The sequence below is a fragment of the Saimiri boliviensis genome, chromosome 3 (assembly GCF_048565385.1).
Source record: "Saimiri boliviensis isolate mSaiBol1 chromosome 3, mSaiBol1.pri, whole genome shotgun sequence".
Classification (NCBI taxonomy): Eukaryota; Metazoa; Chordata; class Mammalia; order Primates; family Cebidae; genus Saimiri; species Saimiri boliviensis.
In genome coordinates, this window is record NC_133451.1 from 79,301,530 (window position 1) to 79,321,226 (window position 19,697).

General features: G+C 35.0%; 1 protein-coding gene across 9 annotated transcripts in view; it reads right to left on the reverse strand.

Moving 5' to 3' along the window:
- Positions 1–19,697, reverse strand: part of MAPK10 (mitogen-activated protein kinase 10) — a 342,297-nt gene that overhangs the window by 74,314 nt on the left and 248,286 nt on the right. For 8 of the 9 annotated variants that reach the window (XM_074396395.1, XM_010334764.3, XM_003923978.4 and 5 more), the window contains 5 exons: positions 11,864–11,993; positions 7,810–7,868; positions 6,773–6,911; positions 5,903–6,068; positions 3,382–3,453 (listed from right to left, as the gene is read on the reverse strand). In XM_074396395.1, the coding sequence (XP_074252496.1) occupies positions 3,382–3,453; positions 5,903–6,068; positions 6,773–6,911; positions 7,810–7,868; positions 11,864–11,993 (566 nt within the window). The remainder of the gene's footprint in view (positions 1–3,381; positions 3,454–5,902; positions 6,069–6,772; positions 6,912–7,809; positions 7,869–11,863; positions 11,994–19,697) is intronic. The other variant, XM_010334763.3, reaches the window with a different exon arrangement.

Here is a 19,697-nt window from a genome sequence, read left to right on the forward strand (position 1 = left end):
GGCTATTACTTAGCAAACTAATAGGTAGAAAAGCAAATATGTATGGTTTATTTTGTTCAATTTTGTTTACTTTGCCAATATTCTAATTTAGTAACCAAGACAATTCCCTGTGATATCATCTAGATCCCATTAACCACCAAGAAACCCCCATAGTATTCCTCAAAATGCAAAGATAGGGGAAATGTGGGAAAATGTGGAAATGCGGGAAAGTAGTTAAACTTCAGTCATCAATGATAATTTCATAAGATTCTCCGATTTGTCAAGACATTTTATTATTTTTGCTTAGAGTTCAAGTTTAAAAGTTCTGTGAAGAGAGAAGAAAAATGTTGATTATGATGATAGTACTACCACATCATTTTTCAGCCTCAAAGTAATTTAGTATAAATTACTCTGAATAATTCTACGTGAAAGACATGAGAACCTCTGATTGTTTTTTGAAATTTCTGCAGAATCTTGGAAGTAGTCAAGGTATCAGTTAGCATATACTTAGCTTTGATAATGCTTCCAATAAATGTTAGACTCATTTCAATATGCTTAAAATTGTATAATTCTTCTGCCCATAAATAGCCTGAATCAGCCCTCAGCCTTGTGTCTCACAGTCATAGTTTGGGAGGTTATCTGACTGCTCAATTGTTGGTAGAAAGCCCTGTGCAGAGATTCCTATAGGTTTGCTCATCTTTAAAATTTAATTTAAAAATTAAGTCATAATTTTAATTATATGTAAAATGAACTAAAAACTTAAATTCAAATAGAAAAATTTTCAAAAAGGAAATTTTTATCTAACTTATTTCATTGGAAAATATTTACTCATACTTCCATAAAATTTAACTTAAGCAAAAGGCTTTCCATTGTAGATGTTTTTATGTAATTTTTTTTAAATTTTAGGTCCACTTGCAGGGTCATTATCACATATGGCACTAGGCTATCAAAGGCTGCTATACTATATATCACTTGAGATAAAGAAATATAGACTGCAAACCTTTATTATAGTCTATATTATTTATATTAAAGATTATTTAAATGTTTCGGTTCATACATATCAAGGATATAAATGTTATGCATTTATTTTGACACAATTTAATTTCAGCTCTAAAAAATGTTTCCAAAACAAACTAGGATAAAAAAGCGGGGGCTTCCAAGAGAACAATTTTTAACAGAAAACAGAATTATCCAACATGGTGCTATTTTATTTGTTTGTTTGTTTGCTTGCATGCTTTTCTGAAGGGTTGGATTAAGTTTAAAAGTTTTCGCTTTTTTCTCATTTTATTGGCTTTTAAATTTAATACTGTCAAAATAGAAGAAAATCAATTCTCATAAATGCCTGAAGAGCTAAATAAGATCTCAGAGAACAACCTCACTACATGAAATCAAGTGACATGTAACAAAAAGTCACATGGAAATGAGAAAGTCTGTGGCTTTTTGCTTTCCACTGACAAGTGCATTGCAAAGATGTGGCTGTGCAACTTCACCCTGAGTATTGAGAGGTTCCTTTTTCATCCAAAATGTATTATACACCAAAGGCAAAGCAAAAAGAAAACAATTCCTACTTTTGAATAAAGTCAGCACATTTAAATATGAATGTGCATTATAACATTGTTCAAATAAACTATGGTAGGTATATAATTGATGCCCAAGCTATAGATACATAATTTAAAGTGAAATGAATTTTCCTAAGTAGCCATATCAAATTTGATGATGAAAATGAGACTTCACAGTATAGATAGGAAAGGAACATGGAGCAAACAGAGATTCAAGACTTTAAGATTGGTTATAAATAAGTAGTTGCCATGGAGTTTTCTCATGTTCTAGAGCAGCACTGTCTAACAGAAAAACGACAGTCACAAATGCCAATCAGATATGTAGTTTTAAGTTTAATGTCCATATTAAAAAGACGGAAACAGCTAAGTTTAATTTTAACAACATATATATTTAACCCAATATATTTATAATGCTATCACCGTAACTTAATCTATATGATTATTAATCATATATTTTACATATTTTTAGAAATATATTAAAAATCAGCTATGCATTTAACAACAAAACACATTTCAATTTCAACTAGCTATAATTTCAAGTGCTGAATACCCACATGTGGCTAGTGGCTACCTACTAGACAGTGCGGTTCTAGAATATGTCATTACTCTTACATTACTAGTGGAATTTAGAGACTATCTCATTAACAACCAGCAGAATGAATAAATGCCTACCTAAATACAAGCTTATTATGGTATCCACTTCTTCTTGAGTCAGGTTTTTGTTTTGTTTTGTTTTTTGTATTTGACTTTTCAAATAATAAAAATTATAACCTTTCTTAAATAATAAAAGGATTCCTTAATAAACTTTCTTATCAATCAAATAGAATGGTTAATGGAGTTACGGGTCACGTGGTTAGTGCCAATTTCCCAAACATCCATATGTAATAAATATACTAAATTCAATCCTGGCTTATAATTGTTAAAATTGTCAATTATGGTTGTACTTAGATTTGCACTAGTATTTGTAGTAAGGTATTTTTGTATTTTTAAAATTATATTCTACTATTACATGTAAACTTTATTATCTGTATATTATAAACACATATCTGTACCTTTACAGAGTGAACTTTTGGCCATTTAAGAATGTTTCAGCTCATTTGATAATTCCAAATCATTGATAGCTCTAGACCAAATTTCTGATGGACTCTATTGTAGGACTCAATAGAACTTAAATCAAAATTGCTTTATGAAATTATAAATTTATTTGGGAAAACAAGTATCTATGTGTATGTCACATCTCCAAATCAAGTGAGAGAAGTCTATTTTAAATTCACCTGACCACCAGCAACTTGAACAATAATTACAGTTTTTAAATGTGGAAGTGCATATTTTGAGGAGGATATGTTATATTGACCTGTTAAAGATTTGATTTAGTGTCAAGAGTAATTTAAATCAGTGAAGGCATAGACAGTAGCTTAGAATGTCAGCAAGGAGAGAAATTTTATGCCTAAATATTGTAGAAGTACAAAATAGTTTTAGAAAGGAGATGGAAAATGACTTCCAAATAGTGACTTATTTTGCTAGTTATAAAGGTAAATATATTTTAATCATTTGGGATCTGGTGGCCTCTGTTATTAAGGAAAAGTAGCATTTCTAGTTTTAGTTGCAGGCAAGAAAGTAATTTTAGAAGAAAAAAGCCCATTGAAATTTAATTTAAAGAAATCATTGTGGTAGGTAGTCTTCAGTACTGGTCAGATTATAGAAATCATCAGTTTTTTTCATTACAATAACACCACTTACCCAACTTTTTGCTTCTATCTTTACTCTCCTGGTAAAATCATTATGTTTTTAAAAGGGAGAAAGAACAAAACAGGTAAAGCTGTAGCAAAAGGTACAAGGATACAGTCCCTTCCTGGAAAGAGGATTTTGTGGCGAACCATTTCTCCCATAATGCATCCCACAGACCATATATCCACTAGAACAGGAGAGAGAGGGTAGTGAAGAAAAGGAAGGAAAGTAAAGTTAACTAAGATAATTGACTTCTGAAGGAGGAGGAAAAAGAACAGTTTGATTAAAAGTACAATTTTCACCTCCCACCAAAAGTTGGCCAAAAGGTGAATTAAAACCAGCACTATGCTATTACATAAACAGTGTCTAGTATGAGAACTCAAATTAATGTTTAAAACATTACTTGGTGGGTACCTTACATTGCCTCTCAATAGTACCACAGCGTGGTGACATTGGTGACAGGGAAAACAATAGTTAAACCAAAAGTTCCATGGCAGGTAGGTGACAGCTAAAAGCCACCAAAGGGTATTCTGGGTCATTTGCTGGATGTAGAGAAAACAATTAACCTGTAGGGGTGGCTATTTTCATTTTCTATTTCATTCAGTTACAGAGAATAGGGCAAAAAGAGACCACCTTTTTTTTTGGTGGCGGAGGAGGGAGGGCAAAACAAGATAAATTCAACCAAATCCAAGAAACTAGGAAATGGCTGGAACTATGGTTTAGAGTCAAAAGGATTGGAATCCCTCATATTTGGGACTTAGCTTTTCCTTCAGAAGTTTTTCCTTGTAAATAAACATCAGTTTTAGTTTCTGTTTGAAATATTTCAAGAAAAAAGACATATGATGAATTAGCACATGTATAAACGAGTCATCTGGAAGGAAAGTGAAAAAAGTATTAAAGGTGTTAAAAATTGTTATGTACATATATTTATTTCCAAATTGTCATACTTGTTAGGAAAACATGCTTTGCCTTTGCCTTGTCTTATCAATATTTACCCACTTCCAACTTGCTTTGTATTATAGACAAAGGGAACCTTTCCTCTATGGGGAAGGTGGGTGGGGCTAGATGCAGGGGACAGCGGGGTGTGCCTGATGTGGGAGCAAGCAGCTTTTTCTGCGTGATAATCTTCCCCCCCATTGGTAGGAGGGCAGCACCAGGGTGCCAGGCAGCCCTTCTCCTTGGACTTAGAGAAGTCAAAAACCTAAGGTAGCAACCTGCAATTTCTTCTAGTGAGGGAAGGGAGAGGGATTTTAATACCATCTATATGTAGTATCAAGATCTGAAAAGCCCAAATAGGCAAATTCAGAACCCCCCGGCCCACCCAGTCTCCTGTACATTCTTGATTCTTGACTTTGTTTCTCCTTTGACTTTTTAAAAATAACTTGCAAAGAAAGTATAAAAATGTCTTCTTTTCTGAATAAATTAGATGTGGTATTGCCTTGTGAGGAGGGCTAGATTCATCTCTTCTGAGTCAAAAGGTACCAGAACTCCAATATTGCCCACCAGGGTAAACCTGACCTTCATAAGAGCTGACTTTTTAACTTCCTCTGTATAAATGCATACCTACATTCTCTGTCTTCTAATCTAAGAGTATACAAAGAAGTTTCTGTAAACTTCAGTGGCCAGAAAATTCTCATTAAAGTACCCTGTAGCACCTGTACATAAAAATACACTGATTATTTTTATAGAGTTTATAAAAATAGATGGTTAAAAACTAAATAGAATATAAAAATAAATATGAAAGGTACATTGAATACATATACAATGCTAATTTAAAACTATTTTAATTCCTAAGTATATTGAATACGTTTTTCAATATGTTGCATTACTTGTAAGATATATTCTCATCAAAATAATACATTGTAATGCTTTCTAACAGGTATTTAATAAATCCTTTGTTTTAATCAACAACAGTCAATTGTAATACATTTTTAAGGCTCTTTCCATACCTTCATTCTAAAGTGTTCATAAATATTAGATTTTCTTCATGAAAGCAGTAGTGTCAAATTTGACATTTTCCTTTTTTACGATTTTTGGAATATATGAAGATTTACAGGCAATTGCTACTCTAAATATTTCTTACAGAGCAGCTTAAAGTATTACAGAAATTCTTATTCAATTTGAATAATTTGGACTATTTCAAAGTTGTCTGTGAAGATTTTCACTCTAAGGATTTGTGGCATTTTTTTTTTTTTTTGCTTGTCTTTTTCTAGAACTAGAGCCATCAATCTGAGACTCAACATAAAAGCCACATGGCTAAATGTGGTAGATTCCTTCCTGCTTTCACACTCACACTCAGCTGAGCTGCAACCCAAATGGCAATTTTTCTCAATATCTAGGCATGTGTGCCAATCAGTATCCACTTGACTGTTTAATCAGACTCTATTTAGAATTCTTTTTCACTATTAACGTTTAGCGCTTTTCTAGCAAAGCTGAGAATTCTCAATAACACCCTTCACATTTTTAATGAGTGATTCTTACCAGTAGTATTAAAAAAAAAAAAAAAACCTGAATATGCTATCTGGCAGCCTACTTTATAAAAGCCTGTATATGAAAGAGAACATTCTCCTTGGCTATCTAAAATGTATACCCGTTTTATTCATCGCTTTGATGCTGCTCTTCAGAAGCATCCCTACCGTTCTCCTTGTAGCCCATCCCCAGGATGACTTCGGGGGCTCTGTAATAACGTGTCACCACATACGGAGTCATCATGAAGCTTGTGCCTGCTGTCCTGGCCAGTCCAAAGTCCAGGATTTTCAATGTGCAATCAGACTTGACTACAATGTTACTTGGTTTTAAATCCTAACAATAGGGATAAGGGAAAAAATTAAAAGCCAGCATCAAGTGAAACATGTTATTTTCATTGACTCAATCAACACAGCCATCTTGCAGTAGCATTGATGAGGTCCCCCTTGCCTACAGCGCCCTAGATAAGGCAAATGCTTACTGCCACAAATAAGTAAACTATTAGTTTTTGGATTTAAAAAAATCCCCAGAAAGATTTTCAAACCCAGAAAACAACTGTATTATCATTTATACAATTTACACTAATCTTGGGAAGAGGTTTTAGAAAAAAATATATATATATCATTTATTGTCTTCTTTTAGGTTTCTCCTTAGGACAATATAAATCAACTTATATATCATTTCTAGGCCTGACAGAAGAAGAGATCAGAGCAGCTGTAATTATGCTACCAGAAACAACTATGGAAATGGATTGGCTTATTTCAGTTTTAAGTATGACCTCTGCCAATCAAGGAGCTGAAAGCATAAGGCTTCTAAGAAGCTGTGTCTCAATGAGCCAAAACATAATATTCAATAAACTCAACTACAATATAACTAGAATTTCCTTCTACAACTAGTGAACTAGATGCTAATTTAATATCATATAAATGAGGAAATATATTATATTTGACCAATGCCCCTGTATAAAGAAAATAATCTACAGTTACTCCTCCTCTTCTGTTAAAGCATTTTCATTGTAATCCTAGAGAAGGTATTCTTACCCTGTGAATAATTCCAGCAGAGTGGAGGTGCTTAATGCCGCACAACATTTGGTACAGCAGGTAAGACATTCGCTCATGGTCTAATTCCATCTGGATCACTTGACATAAGTTGGCATCCATCAGTTCCATTACTAAATAACTAGAAGAGTAAATCCACAATGTTAGTTCCAGATTACAAGATTGATGAAGTCCTTTGATTTAGTCAGAATTCTCTCCTAACTCTGTACATCTTCTGAACTTCCTAGCTCTGACTTTGACAGAATCAAGAATATGAAAATTTCCAGGTATTGCATGTGTGTTAGCTACAGGAACCCTACCATAAGGTTGCTAGTAGAAGCAGCGTTTATTAGTGTGTGGTTCGTCCCCATAGATTTTTTTACCTTAATTTTGCTCTCACTTTCCCTTGTATTCCCTCAACTCTTTCTTGAGTATTATAATTACACATATAAAAAAATTTCAAGACAGCCTCTTCCATTAAATTCAATGCATCTGTGTTGAACACAAGGTGCTAGGGAACCACTTTCTCTCCTCCATCTGTTGTCATTACTGGTTAGACCCTTTGCACAAAATCAATGGCACTACAAAAATCAAAAGAATCAAGATAATTTTCATGTCCCTCTTATTACTATTTCTTCAGGTGAATTAACTCATCGTGGAAAGTTCATGGAAACTATTAATAATCATAAATAAATAAGCCTTATCTGATTGACCAAGAGCATGGAACAACTAAGTATATAAAGCCACAAGGCCAAAAGGAGGCAGAATATCTTTCCAGGAAATAACACCACGAACACAATCTTCTCTATCACTGGACCCCTTTCATTTGCCGCCACCTCTTACCTCTTTTTGATCAGTACAAGGATTTCAACTCTCTCTCTCTCTCTCTCTCTCTCTGTGTGTGTGTGTGTGTGTGTGTGTGTATGTGTGTGTGTGTGTTTGTGAGAGAGAGAGAGAGAGAGAGAGAGAGAGATTTTCCCTTGGACTGTTTGAGTGCTGTGCTGTCTCTTCCTTCAGGAGTTTTGAGTTTTGTTACTTACACATCTTGGAACTCCTCCAGCGTTTTCTGGGGTGTGAAGACATTTAATAAACTAATGATCTGAAAGAGAGTGGAAGGGACAGAGGAAAGAGAGAAAGAAAAAAGAGAGAGAATTTATTATTTTTAAATTTTACTTCAACTCAAAGTCACTACTGCTAAGGTGAAAATAGAGAAGTTGGAAAAATTTCTGGAGCTGTCTCACAGATGATCTGTCTTAAAGTTAATAATGAAGCTAAAAAGCTCAATTTTTGAGCAGAAGAGTCAGAGAGATGCATAATTGTTACAATGCTTTCAAGTGTGATTCCTCGTGGCAGAATATAGGCCTTTGTGGGATTAAACAACAAAAAAAGAAATGTCATGTGAGAAGAGAGATGGCAGGAAAACACTCCATGAGACCTAGCAGTGGGATACTTCTCCAGATGAACAAAGTGGTCTTCTTCTTCATGATTTTTTGTGTTATTACTTCATTTTTTTTTCTTCTACCTCACACTCAAATATTACTTAAACTAATGCTCCAATAATAGGTGTGGGGAAAGATGCATTCTAGAAGATATCAATGACGAATTTAGTAGAAAATTATTTTAAAGTTATCTAAATTCAGTTAGAAGCTTTTTGTTTCCTGCTTTATTTTATATATTAGCTAGTAAAGAAATTTACCTTCTAGCATAAGCAAATTTTGTGAAAATACTTTGTCACATTTCCAAATAGATTGCATATGTCAATAACTCAAAATGTGCTTTCAACTAAATATTCTGTACTAACAAACCAGGAGGAAATGAAAATAAAAACATATAATAACAATCTTATACTCACAATATATTGCAACTATTTTATAAAAACTGGATAAGTACAAGGTCAAGATAAAAGCAGCTTCAAAGCACCAATCAATGAATTTCAGTAAACTTTATAAATGATATAAAAACATACAAAGTAATCAACAAAATAAAATTAGTTTAAACAGCTGAAAATTTGACTCAATTCTATGTAATGTTTTATGCCTCAAGTAGTTTTAACTTGTTGAGAAATTATTGACAAAAAATAATCACAGTACCATCCAATATTTTCTAGTATACATATTTATAGCAATTACACTATATTACAACTATATAGTGACATGCAAATTCGTGAAGCATTCCATATTTAAAAATAAAACAAGATTATCTCTTCTAAAGCAAACGCAGTATGGAATATTCATACAGAAATATAATTATTTTAAAATTATCTTTAAAACTTGCTATTAAAGGGCCATTTTATTCTGTATTCTCATAGCATCTCAGTGCCAGTGAGTGTTAAAAAATGCCTATGAAGTCCACCTTTCATTGGAACATCTACAGTGGGTCCATTTCTCTAGGACTTTATCAATCTCATACAGTAATTTGTTTCATTTTGATATTTGTTCAAACAAAAACATTGGAGACTGTGTATAGAGCACACATCACACTCACACAAACATTCATATGAACACTCCTTAAAAATGGAAAAACGCTAACCCAGGTCACCTGGTGAACAAATAATCTAGATAATCTTTAAAAAAAACCTAGAAAATAGCATTATAATTTTAAATAAATCAAGATTTATTGTCCTAAAACGTAATTTCTCAAGCTCTATTCCCTACCATAGGTTCCTGTTTTCCCATTTCCTATGACCCTGTTTTCTCACTTTTTACTGTTTGAGAATTTATCCTCTATCCTTCCTTTGCTCTCTTATAAATTCTAATGCCTACCAATAGCCAATTTAAAACATGCATCTTTAGGACATTATCACAGCTATTTCCATTTTAATTCAACAGTTTCCAGATAGGAATCTAAGTGCTTTTATCCTAGCACCTTGAGACACACAGATGTGAATCCATGCTTGTCAGGCCTCACAATCACTAGTTCCTAGAATTGAATATTTATTTTCTTTTTTTAAAATAAGAATTCTAATCTAATTTTCAGTGGATAAGAAATACAACACGTCCCTTCGATAGCTCAGCTGGTAGAGCAGAGGACTGTATAAATACAGCTAACAGGACCAAACTAACACCATAAAGAAGTATTTTCTAAACAGATTTTCCTCACTATTATTAAAGATTAATGGGATTACTTTACCTTTCCTTTGCTTTCCACAGTATTAACAGAGTTCTATGTTCTTATTAATGTGGAATTTACACTTGGTTGTAAGTGAATTTCCTTTTCATAAAACATTCCAGAAATACGTTTCTGTAGACTTCTACATACATCCATACACAAATAAAAGGAAGGTAGCAGGTGGGATGCTATTTATAAACTATCACTGCAATCTGGAACTCTTTTTTAGGCTTCGTAAATATGAGACTCCAACATCTCAGTCTAGAATGGGAAGAATCATTCTCTCAAACTGGCCAAGTAAGTGGGCATTTCTCCACACTGTATTACATTACAGGGTCTGGAATGAGGATGAATCAATTGTATGGAAAGTTTTCCATTGCTTGTATCCATTCATTTTCCATTGCCCATGTTATGTTCCATCCTCTTTGGTATAACAGAATGGATTGTATTGATCATGTGGCTAATCTTGCCTTTACCTTTATTTAACATACTGAAAGAACAAATTACTTTAGTATAGAACTTTCTATTATTTCTGTATTCCTTTCTAGAAGTCTCATGCTTGTTGCATGGCCATATTAACTGTGGGTATGCAGTTCATAAAATTTTCATTTCTTAGTGAGGTCTTTGCTGCTTAGTCTATTTAAAGGGCAAACCTACCCCACCACATACTGACCAGCATTTTAAAATCTTCCTGCTTTGCTTTGCTTTGCTTTACTTAATAGAACTTACCTTCACCTGACATTTTACATATTGACCTATCTTATTGTGGACCTCCTTGTTCTTGCCAATAGAGCATGAGCTCCACATGGGTGGGGATTTGTCTTTTTTTTTTCACTGCTGTATCAACATCCAGACCATCTAGATCTGTGCCTGGCACATTTTGTTCATTTAACACATACATGTCAAAAGACTGAATTTAAAAATCATCAGGGTAGAGTAATAGAGGAAAAGAGAAATACTGTCATGGGGCCTGAATCTGCATATTTGCCTTTCAAATATCTTTCAACTTAAAACTAATACATATGTGTCTTCTCAGTGCCACTGGTAGATGGCTAGCACTAGAACAAGATCCATGGTTTATAAAACCACACTGGTAATGTGAGAACTTTGTAGGAAGTTATTATAGCTATTATACTTTATAATGATTTTACTTATAATAATTTTTTTTTATTTTTAAGAAAATAAAATTTTATTTATAATAATTTATAATTTATTATGTATTTATATGTAAAATGTATTCAATACATTTATTATAATGTATTTATTAATAAAAGTTTTCCTTAAAATAATGAATTATCTCCTATTTATTTTTACTAAGAAGTGGAGCACAGAAAGAATTCTACAGGTCTCAGCCTGTGATTGAAGGAGCCTAGATTCTGAAGTGTAGAAAGTCCTTTAATGGTCTACCCAGCTGAGTTCTGATGAGAAAAAACTTGATCCTGTTCTCAAGTGCTTTGCAAATATGTACTTGCATATTTGCCCAGCCCTGAAATAAATATTGCCAACGCACAGAGGATTCACTGAACAATTAGAGGCCACTACTAGACTACAGCTGAAACAAAAAGGAGGTAACATGAATAAAACTCAACTGTTAGCAATTAAATCTAAATTATAAAGAAATGTAGCATGGTGCTTTGTAGGGTTTTTTGTTTCTTGTTTTTTGGTTTTGCTTCTCTTGTTTCATTTTTGGAAAGCATGAAACTCTCAATTTGGAGCAAGATAGCCAAATATGGTAAATTTTCTAACTAGGGAAATATTTATAAAATTCATCACTTCCACCTCATATGGTTTTTAGGTGATTTTTCAGCAGAAAGCTACCATGAGGACAAGAAAATCAAATGTAGCATATTGGCAGGATAAACAATCTTAAGAGGCAGGAATTGCAAAGGAAAGAAAGAAAGCCTTTCTTACTCGAGTACAGACACATTTTCTTTTTCCAGTCTCACAAACTCCCACTGCCAGAAATTTAAAAATAACAAAACTTACATTTTTATGGTTCACACACTTCATGAGGACCAGCTCCCGGTATGCTCTCTTGGCATGTGTTTGGTTCTGAAAGGGTCTGCTGAGCTTCTTAATGGCCACATTTCTGTCAAGGACAGCATCATACGCAGCACTGCAGAGATCCAAAAGCAACTCAGAATTAAGAACGCAAGATTCCTTAGAACTCTTGCCTACCTGACTAAGGATACAGGTAAAGAAAAGACTATTTTGGAACCTTACTCAGATACTGTCTGTGCTGGTCACAGGCCAATCAGGCTGTAAGTAAAGAAATGAGTAACTGGTGTAAGAATATTCTACATGCTAGGAGGATGAAGAAGAGTTGAAGAAAGGGAAGGAGAAGGGGAGAAGGAGGAGAAGAGGGCAAAGGAGAAGAAAAAGATCTTACTAAGAATATAGTACATAATTGCCTCATTAAGTGGGTGGAAAAAAGAAGTAAGACAAGAATTCAAATTTCCCACTAGCCATGTGACTATGACAAATCATTCAATCTCTTTGAGCTTGAATTTCTCATCTGTTAATATATGATATTTAATTTTTTATATCTATAAAACTTCATTGTTCTTTGGTAGTCATCTTTTAAATGAACATGTTTTCTTTACCCATTCATAAGAACCAGGTGTTTTGTTTGTTTTTGTTTTTTAGAAATAGAGTCTCACTATGTTCTCCAGACTGGTCTTGAACTCCTGAGCTCAAGCTAACCTCCTGCCTCAGCCTCCCTAGTAGCTGGGACTAAAGCCACATACCATGGCACCCAACTAAGAACCAATTTTTAAGGTGTGATGTTAATTACCATAAAAGCACAGGTGGGTGGATGATCACAGTGCACTCTAACAATAACAAAGCTCAAAATAAGAAATGCAATCAGAGGGAATTTTAGAAACATAAATAACTGCATTTAAATACAAAGACAAAAATAAATGCTATTCACATGTGAAGCTTTCAAACTAAGAATAAAAATTTACAATGCTTTCAAAAAGCAATCTAAATATTTGGTGCTATTTCTCTCATATAAAGAGTACATGAGTTTAGAGATGAAATGAGAAAATGAGAGAGGCTCTTTTTGCCTTTATACTCAGTGATGGACTCTCAAAATATCTGTGTCCAATCCCTGAGACTTTGAGTTCTGTTGGGTTTTGTCTTAGTTGCCAGGAGGAAATGCAAAACCAGATTCCACTACAACTGAACTACTAAATTAGAAGTAACATTGACCACTGAAGGTTCATGCCACAGAACTAAGAGCCAAAAATGGAATTGCTGTACTGTAAGACAATGAGAGATTCACAAAATAAGGCTGAAAAAAGTCTTAGAGTTCACTTGGCACATACCGCCATTTAATACTCATTCCTCTCTCTAAAATATGTCCATGAAAAGTTTCACCAGTCTCTGCTTGCACACCTCCAAAAACTTGGAAATCATTATATCCAAGCAGCTCTTTCTATTGTTGGGCAGCTTTGAGAATAGAAATGCCATCATTCTGATAAGCAGAGTTATCTTTCTGCCATTTCCACTGACTACTGTTAGTCCTGCCTTCCAGGAAAACTCAAAAGAAAATGTTTCCTTTCCATTATTAACCATAATGTATGAAATCTATTAAAAGGCTGCACATAATGCCTGACCCAGAGTACACACTCAGTAACTCTTAGCTTTTAGTATTTTTCGCCCAAGTCTTTTCTTTCTTAAATATTACCAGTCCTCTACCACCACTTGTTGGAATGTGGTTTCAAGTCCCATCACCATCTGGTCAGCTTCCTCTGAATAAACTCATGTGTCAATATGCTCTGAAAATATGGATCCTGTACTAAATAAATATTGCTACTCTGGATATAGAGTGTAACTGAGGATTAGGGTAGAACTAGTAACTCCTTCATTCATTCCTTCACTCATTCATCCAACAATCCTATTCTGACATAGTTAATACAGCTAAGTCTTTCCTGGATTTCTTTAATAATGACATCACACACCATTTTTTTTTTTCACTTAAAATTATTTTATATTAAGTTTCTGGGTACATGTGCAGAATGTGCAAGTTTGTTACATAGGAAAATGTGTGACATGGTGGTTTGCTGCACCTATCAACCCATCACCTGAGTATTAATCCCAGCATGCATTAGCTGTTTTTCCCAGTGCTCTCCCTCCTCGGCTTTATGGCCCCAACAGGCCCCAATGTGTGTGGTTCTCCTCCCTGTATCCATGTCTTCTCATTGTTCAGCTCCCATTTATAAGTGAGAACATGCAGTGTTTGGTTTTCTGTTCCTGTGTTAGTTTGTTGAAGATAATGGCTTCCAGCTCCATCTATGTCCCTGCAAAAGGCAGGATGTCATTCCTTTTTATGACTGCATAGTATTTCATGGTGTATATGTACCACATTTTCTTTATTCAATCTATCATCGATGGGCATTTGGGTTGATTCCATGTCTTTGCTACTGTGCTTCAGTGAACATATATGTGCATGTATCTTGATAACAGAATGATTTATATTCCTTTAAGTATATACCCCGTAATAGGATTTCTGAGTCAAATGATATTTCTGTTTCTATGTCTCTGAGGAATGCCACACTGTCTTCCACAATGATTAAGCTAATTTACATTCCCACTAGCAGAGTAAAAGCATTCCTATCTGCAGCCTCACCAGTATCTTTTGTTTCTTAACTTTTTAATAATCACCATTATGAATGGCATAAGATGGTATCTCATTGTGGTTTTGATTTACATTTCTCTCATGACCAGTCATGTTGAGCTTTTTTTCATGTTTGTTGGCCACATAAATGCCTTCTTTTAAGAAGTGTCTATTCATGTCCTTTGCCTACTTTTTAATGGGATTGTTCCGCTTTTTTCTTGTAAATTTGTTTAAGTTTCTTGTAGACTCTGGATATTAGATCTTTATCAGATGGATAGATTGCAAAAGTTTTCTCCCATTCTGTAGGTTGTCTGTTTGCTCTGATGATAGTTTCTTTTGCTGTGCAGAAGCTCTTTAGTTTAATTAGATCCCATTTATCATTTTTTGCTTTTGTTACAATTGCTTTTGCCTTTTGATCAGAAAATCTTTGCCCATGCCTATGTCCTGAATGGTGTTGCCTAGATTTTCTTCTAGAGTTTTTATTGTTTTGGGTTTTACATTTAAATCTTTAATCCATCTTGAGTTAATTTTTGTATAAAATATAAGGAAGAGGTCCAGTTTCAATTTTCTGCATATGGCTAGTCAGTTTTCCCAGCACCATTTATTAAATAAAAAATCCTCTCCCCATTGCTTGTTTTTGTCTGATTTATCAAAGATCATATTGTTGTAGATGTGCAGTCTTATTTCTGAGTTCTCTATTCTGTTCCATTGGTCTATGCATCTTTTTTTTTTTTTTTTTTTTTTTTTTTTTTTTTTTTTTGTACCAGTACCATGCTGTTTTGGTTATTGCAGTCTTATAGCATTATTTGAAGTCAGGTAGTGTGACATCTTCAGCTTTGCTCTTTTTGCTTAGAATTGTCTTGGCTAGTGGGCTCTTTTTTGGGTCCATATGAAGTTTTAAATAGTTTTTTCTAATTCTGCGAAGAATGTCAATGGTAGTTTAATGGGAATTACATTGAATCTATTAATTACTTTGGACAGTATGGTCATTTTGATGATATTAGTTCTTCCTATCCATGAGCATGGAATGTTTTTTCATTTGTGTCCTGATTTCCTTGAGTGGTCGTTTGTAGTTCTCTTTGAAGAAGTCCTTCAGATCCCTTGTTAGCCGTATTCCTAAGTATTTTATTCTCTTTGTAGCAATTGTGAATGGGAGTTCATTCATGATCTGGCTCTCTGCTTGTCTGTTGATGTATAGGAATGCTGTGACTTCTGCACATTAAATTTGTATCTCGAAACTTTGCTAAAGTCACTTATCAGCATAAGGGTCTTTTGGGCTGAGATGATGGTGTTTTCTAGATATAGGATTATGCCATCTGCAAACAAAGACAATTTAATTTCCTCTCTTCCTATTTGAATACCCTCTATTTCTTTCTCTTGCCTCATTGTCTGGGCCAGAATTTCCAATACCATGTTGAATAGGAGTGGTGAGAGAGGGCACCCTTGTCTTGTGTCAGTTTTCAGGGGGAGTGCTTCCAGCTTTTGCACATTCAGTAAGATAGTGGCTGTGGGTTTGCTGTAAAGGACTCTGATTATTTTGAGGTATGTTCCCGCAATACTTAGTTTATTAAGAGCTTTATTTAACATGAAGTGATGTTGAATTTTATTGAAAGCCTTTTTGAGATAATCATGCGGTTTTTGTCTTTAGTTCTGTTTGATGTAATGAATTGCATTTATTGATTTGCATATGTTAAGCCAGCCTTGCATCTGGGGATGAAACCAACTTGATTGTAATGAATAAGCTTTTTAATATGTTACTGGACTCATTTTGCCAGTATCTTATTGAGGATTTTTGCATCAGTGTTAATCAGGGATATTGGCCCGAAGTTTTATTATTTTGGTTATAACTCTGCCTGGTTTTGGTGTCAGAATAATGCTGGCCTCATGAAATGAGTTAGGGAGGAGTCCCTCCTTTTCAATTGTTTGGACTAGTTTCAGAAGAAATAGTACCATCTCCTCTTTGTCCCTCTGGTAGAATTCAGCCATAAATCCATCTGGGCTTTTTTTTTTTTTTTTTTGGTTGGTAGGCTATTTATTACTGCCTCAATTCCAGAATTCATTACTGGTCTATTCAAAGATTCAGCTTCTTCCTAGTTCAGTCTTGGAAGGATGTCTGTGTTCAAGAATTTATCAGTTTCTTCTATATCTTTTAGTTTATTTGTATAGAGGTGTTTATAGTATTCTCTGATGGTAGTTCATATTTCTATGGGGTGATATCTCCTTTGTCATTTTTTATTGTGTCTATTTGATTATTCTCTCTCATCTTCTTTATTAGTCTAGTTAGTGGTCTAGCTATTTCATTAATTTTTCAAAAAAACAGATCCTGATTCATTGATTTTTTTATGGATTTTTTTTTTCTCAATCTCCTTCAGTTCTGCTCCGAGCTTGGTTATCTCTTGTCTTCTGCTAGCTTTGGAGTTTTTTTGCTCTTTGTTCTCTAGTTCTTTTGGTTGTGATGTTAGGGTGTCAATTTAAGATCTTTCTAGCTTTTTGATGTGTGCACTTAGAGCTATAAATTTCCCTCTTAACAGCACTTTAGATGCATCCCAGAGATTCTGGTATGTTGTCCCTTTGTTCTCATTGGTTTCAAAGAACTGCTTGATTTCTACCTTAATTTCATTATTTATCCAGGAGTCATTCGGGAGCAGATTGTTCAATTTTCTTATAGTTGTGTGGTTTTGAGTGAGTTTCTTAATCTTGGGTTCTAATTTGATTGTGCTATGGTCTGGAAGACCATTTGTTATGATTTCAGTTCTTTTGCATTTGCCGAAGAGTGTTTTACTTCTAATTATGTGGTCGGTTTTAGGGTAAGTGTCATATGGCACTAAGAAGAATATATATTCTGTTGTTTTGGGGTAGAAAGTTCTGTCAAAATCTATTGGGTCCACTTGATCCAGAGCTGAGTTCAAGCCCTGAATATTCTTGCTAATTTTTTGTCTCGATTACCTGTCTAATATCGACAATGGGGTGTTAAATTTCCCACTATTATTGTGTAGGAGTCTAAGTCTCTTTGAAGGTCTCCAAGATCTTGTTTTATGAAATTACGTCCTCCTGTATTGAGTGCATATATATTTAGAATAGTTAGCTCTTCTCGTTGAATTAAACCCTTTACCATTATGTAATGTCCTTCTTTGACTTTTTTGATCTTCGTTGGTTTAAAGTCTGTTTTTCAGAAACCGGGATTGCAACCCCTGCCTTTTTCTGCTTTCCATTTACTTAGTAAACTTTCCTCCATCTTTTTATTTTGAGCCTACGTGTATCTGTGCACAGAGGTTGGTCTCTTGAATACAGCACACTGATGTGTCTTGTCTTTTTATCCAGCTTGCTGTTGTGTCTTTTAATTAGGGCATTTAGCACATTTACATTTAAGGTTAATATTGTTATGTGTGAATTTGATCCTGTCATCATGATGCTGGCTGGTTATTTTGCAGACTTGTTAATATGGTTGCTACATAGTGTCATTGTTCAGTGTACTTCAACATGTTTTTGTAGTGACTGGTAATAGTTTTTCCTTTTCATATTTAGTGCTTTCTTCAGGAGTTCTTGTAAGGCAGGCCTGGTGGTGACAAATTTCATCAGTATTTGCTTGTCTAAAAAGGCCAGATATAAAATTCTGGGTTGGAAACTCTTTTCTTTAAGAATGTTGCATGTTTGTTCAGGCTTGTAAGGTTTCTGCTGAGAGGTCTGTTGTTAGTCTGATGGGTATCCCTTTGTAGGTGATCTGGCTGTTCTCTTTGGCTGCCCTTAAGATTTTTTCCTTCATTTTGATCTTGGAGAATTTGATGATTATGTCTTGGAGTTGATATTCTCATGGAGTGTCTCACTGGAGTTCTTTGGATTTCCTGAATTTGAATATTTGTCTGTCTTACTGGGTTGGAGATGTTCTCCTGAATTACATTGGGAAGTATGTTTTCCAACTTGCTTCCATTCTCCCTTTCTCTTTCAGATGCTCCAATAAGTCATAGGTTTGGTCTTTTTACATAATCCCATAGTTCTCAGAGGTTTTGTTTATTCATTTTCATTCTTTTTTCTCCAGCCTTGCCTGCTTGTCTTATTTCAGCAAGATAGTCTTCAAGCTCTGAGATCCTTTCCTCTGCTTGGTCTATTTGGCTAGTGATACTGGTGGTTAAATTGTGAAGTTCTTTTGAGCTCCATCAGGTCATTTATGTTCCTCTCTAAACTGGTTATTCTGATTAACAGCTCCTGTAATGTTTTATCATGGTTCTTAGCTTCTTCGAATTGGGTTATAATAAATTCTTTTAGCTCAGCAAAGTTCATTATTGTTCACTTTTTGAAGACTACTTCTTCAACTCATCTGTTGCAGCTTCAGTCTAGTTATGTGCCCCCTCTGGAGAGGCGTTGCCTTCATTTGGAGGAGAAGAGGCACTCTGGCTTTTTCAGTTTTCAGCATTTTTGCACTGATTCTTTCAAATCTTCATGGGTTTTTCTACCTTTGATCTTTGAGGCTGCTGTCCATTGGATTTTTTTCGTTGAGGTGGTTGTTGTTGCTTTCTGTTTCTTTGTTTTTCTTTTAACAGTATGGCCCAACTTCCATAAGACTGCTGTGGTTTACTGGGGGACCATTCCAGAGCCAGTTCACCTGGGTCCCTCCTTGGAGGTATCACCAGTGGAGGCTGCCAAACAGCAAAGATGGCTGTCTGCTCCTTCCTCTGGAAGCTTCATCCCAGAGGGGCACCAAGCTGATGCTGGCCAGAATAATGCTGTATGAGGTGTCTGGTGACTCCTGATGGGATGTCTCACTCAGTCAGGAGGCCTGGGATAAGAGACCTGCTTAAAGAAGCAGCCTGGCTGCCCCTTGGCTGAGCAGGTTGGACTGTGCTGGGGAGAATCCCCATCATGTGGACTGCCAGCAAAGACTAGGCCTCTCCAAAGTGTGAGACTGTGGCCTCCCATCCCCTCAGGGGCTCCTGCCCGAGGATATCAGAGCTCTGTCTGAAAACTCCTGGCTGGAGTTGCTACAATTCCTGCGGGGAACCCTGCCCAGTGAGGATGGATGGATACAAGTCCCACCTAAAGAAGCAGTCTGACCACAATCTGCCATAGCCACTGTGCTGTGCTGTGGGAAATTTCTCTCAGTCCAAACTACCCAGTCTTCCTGACACCAGCAGGAAAAAATGACCAACTGAAGTCGCAGTGATGGTTGGGTGGCTACTCCTTCCCTCAGGAACTCGGCTGTCT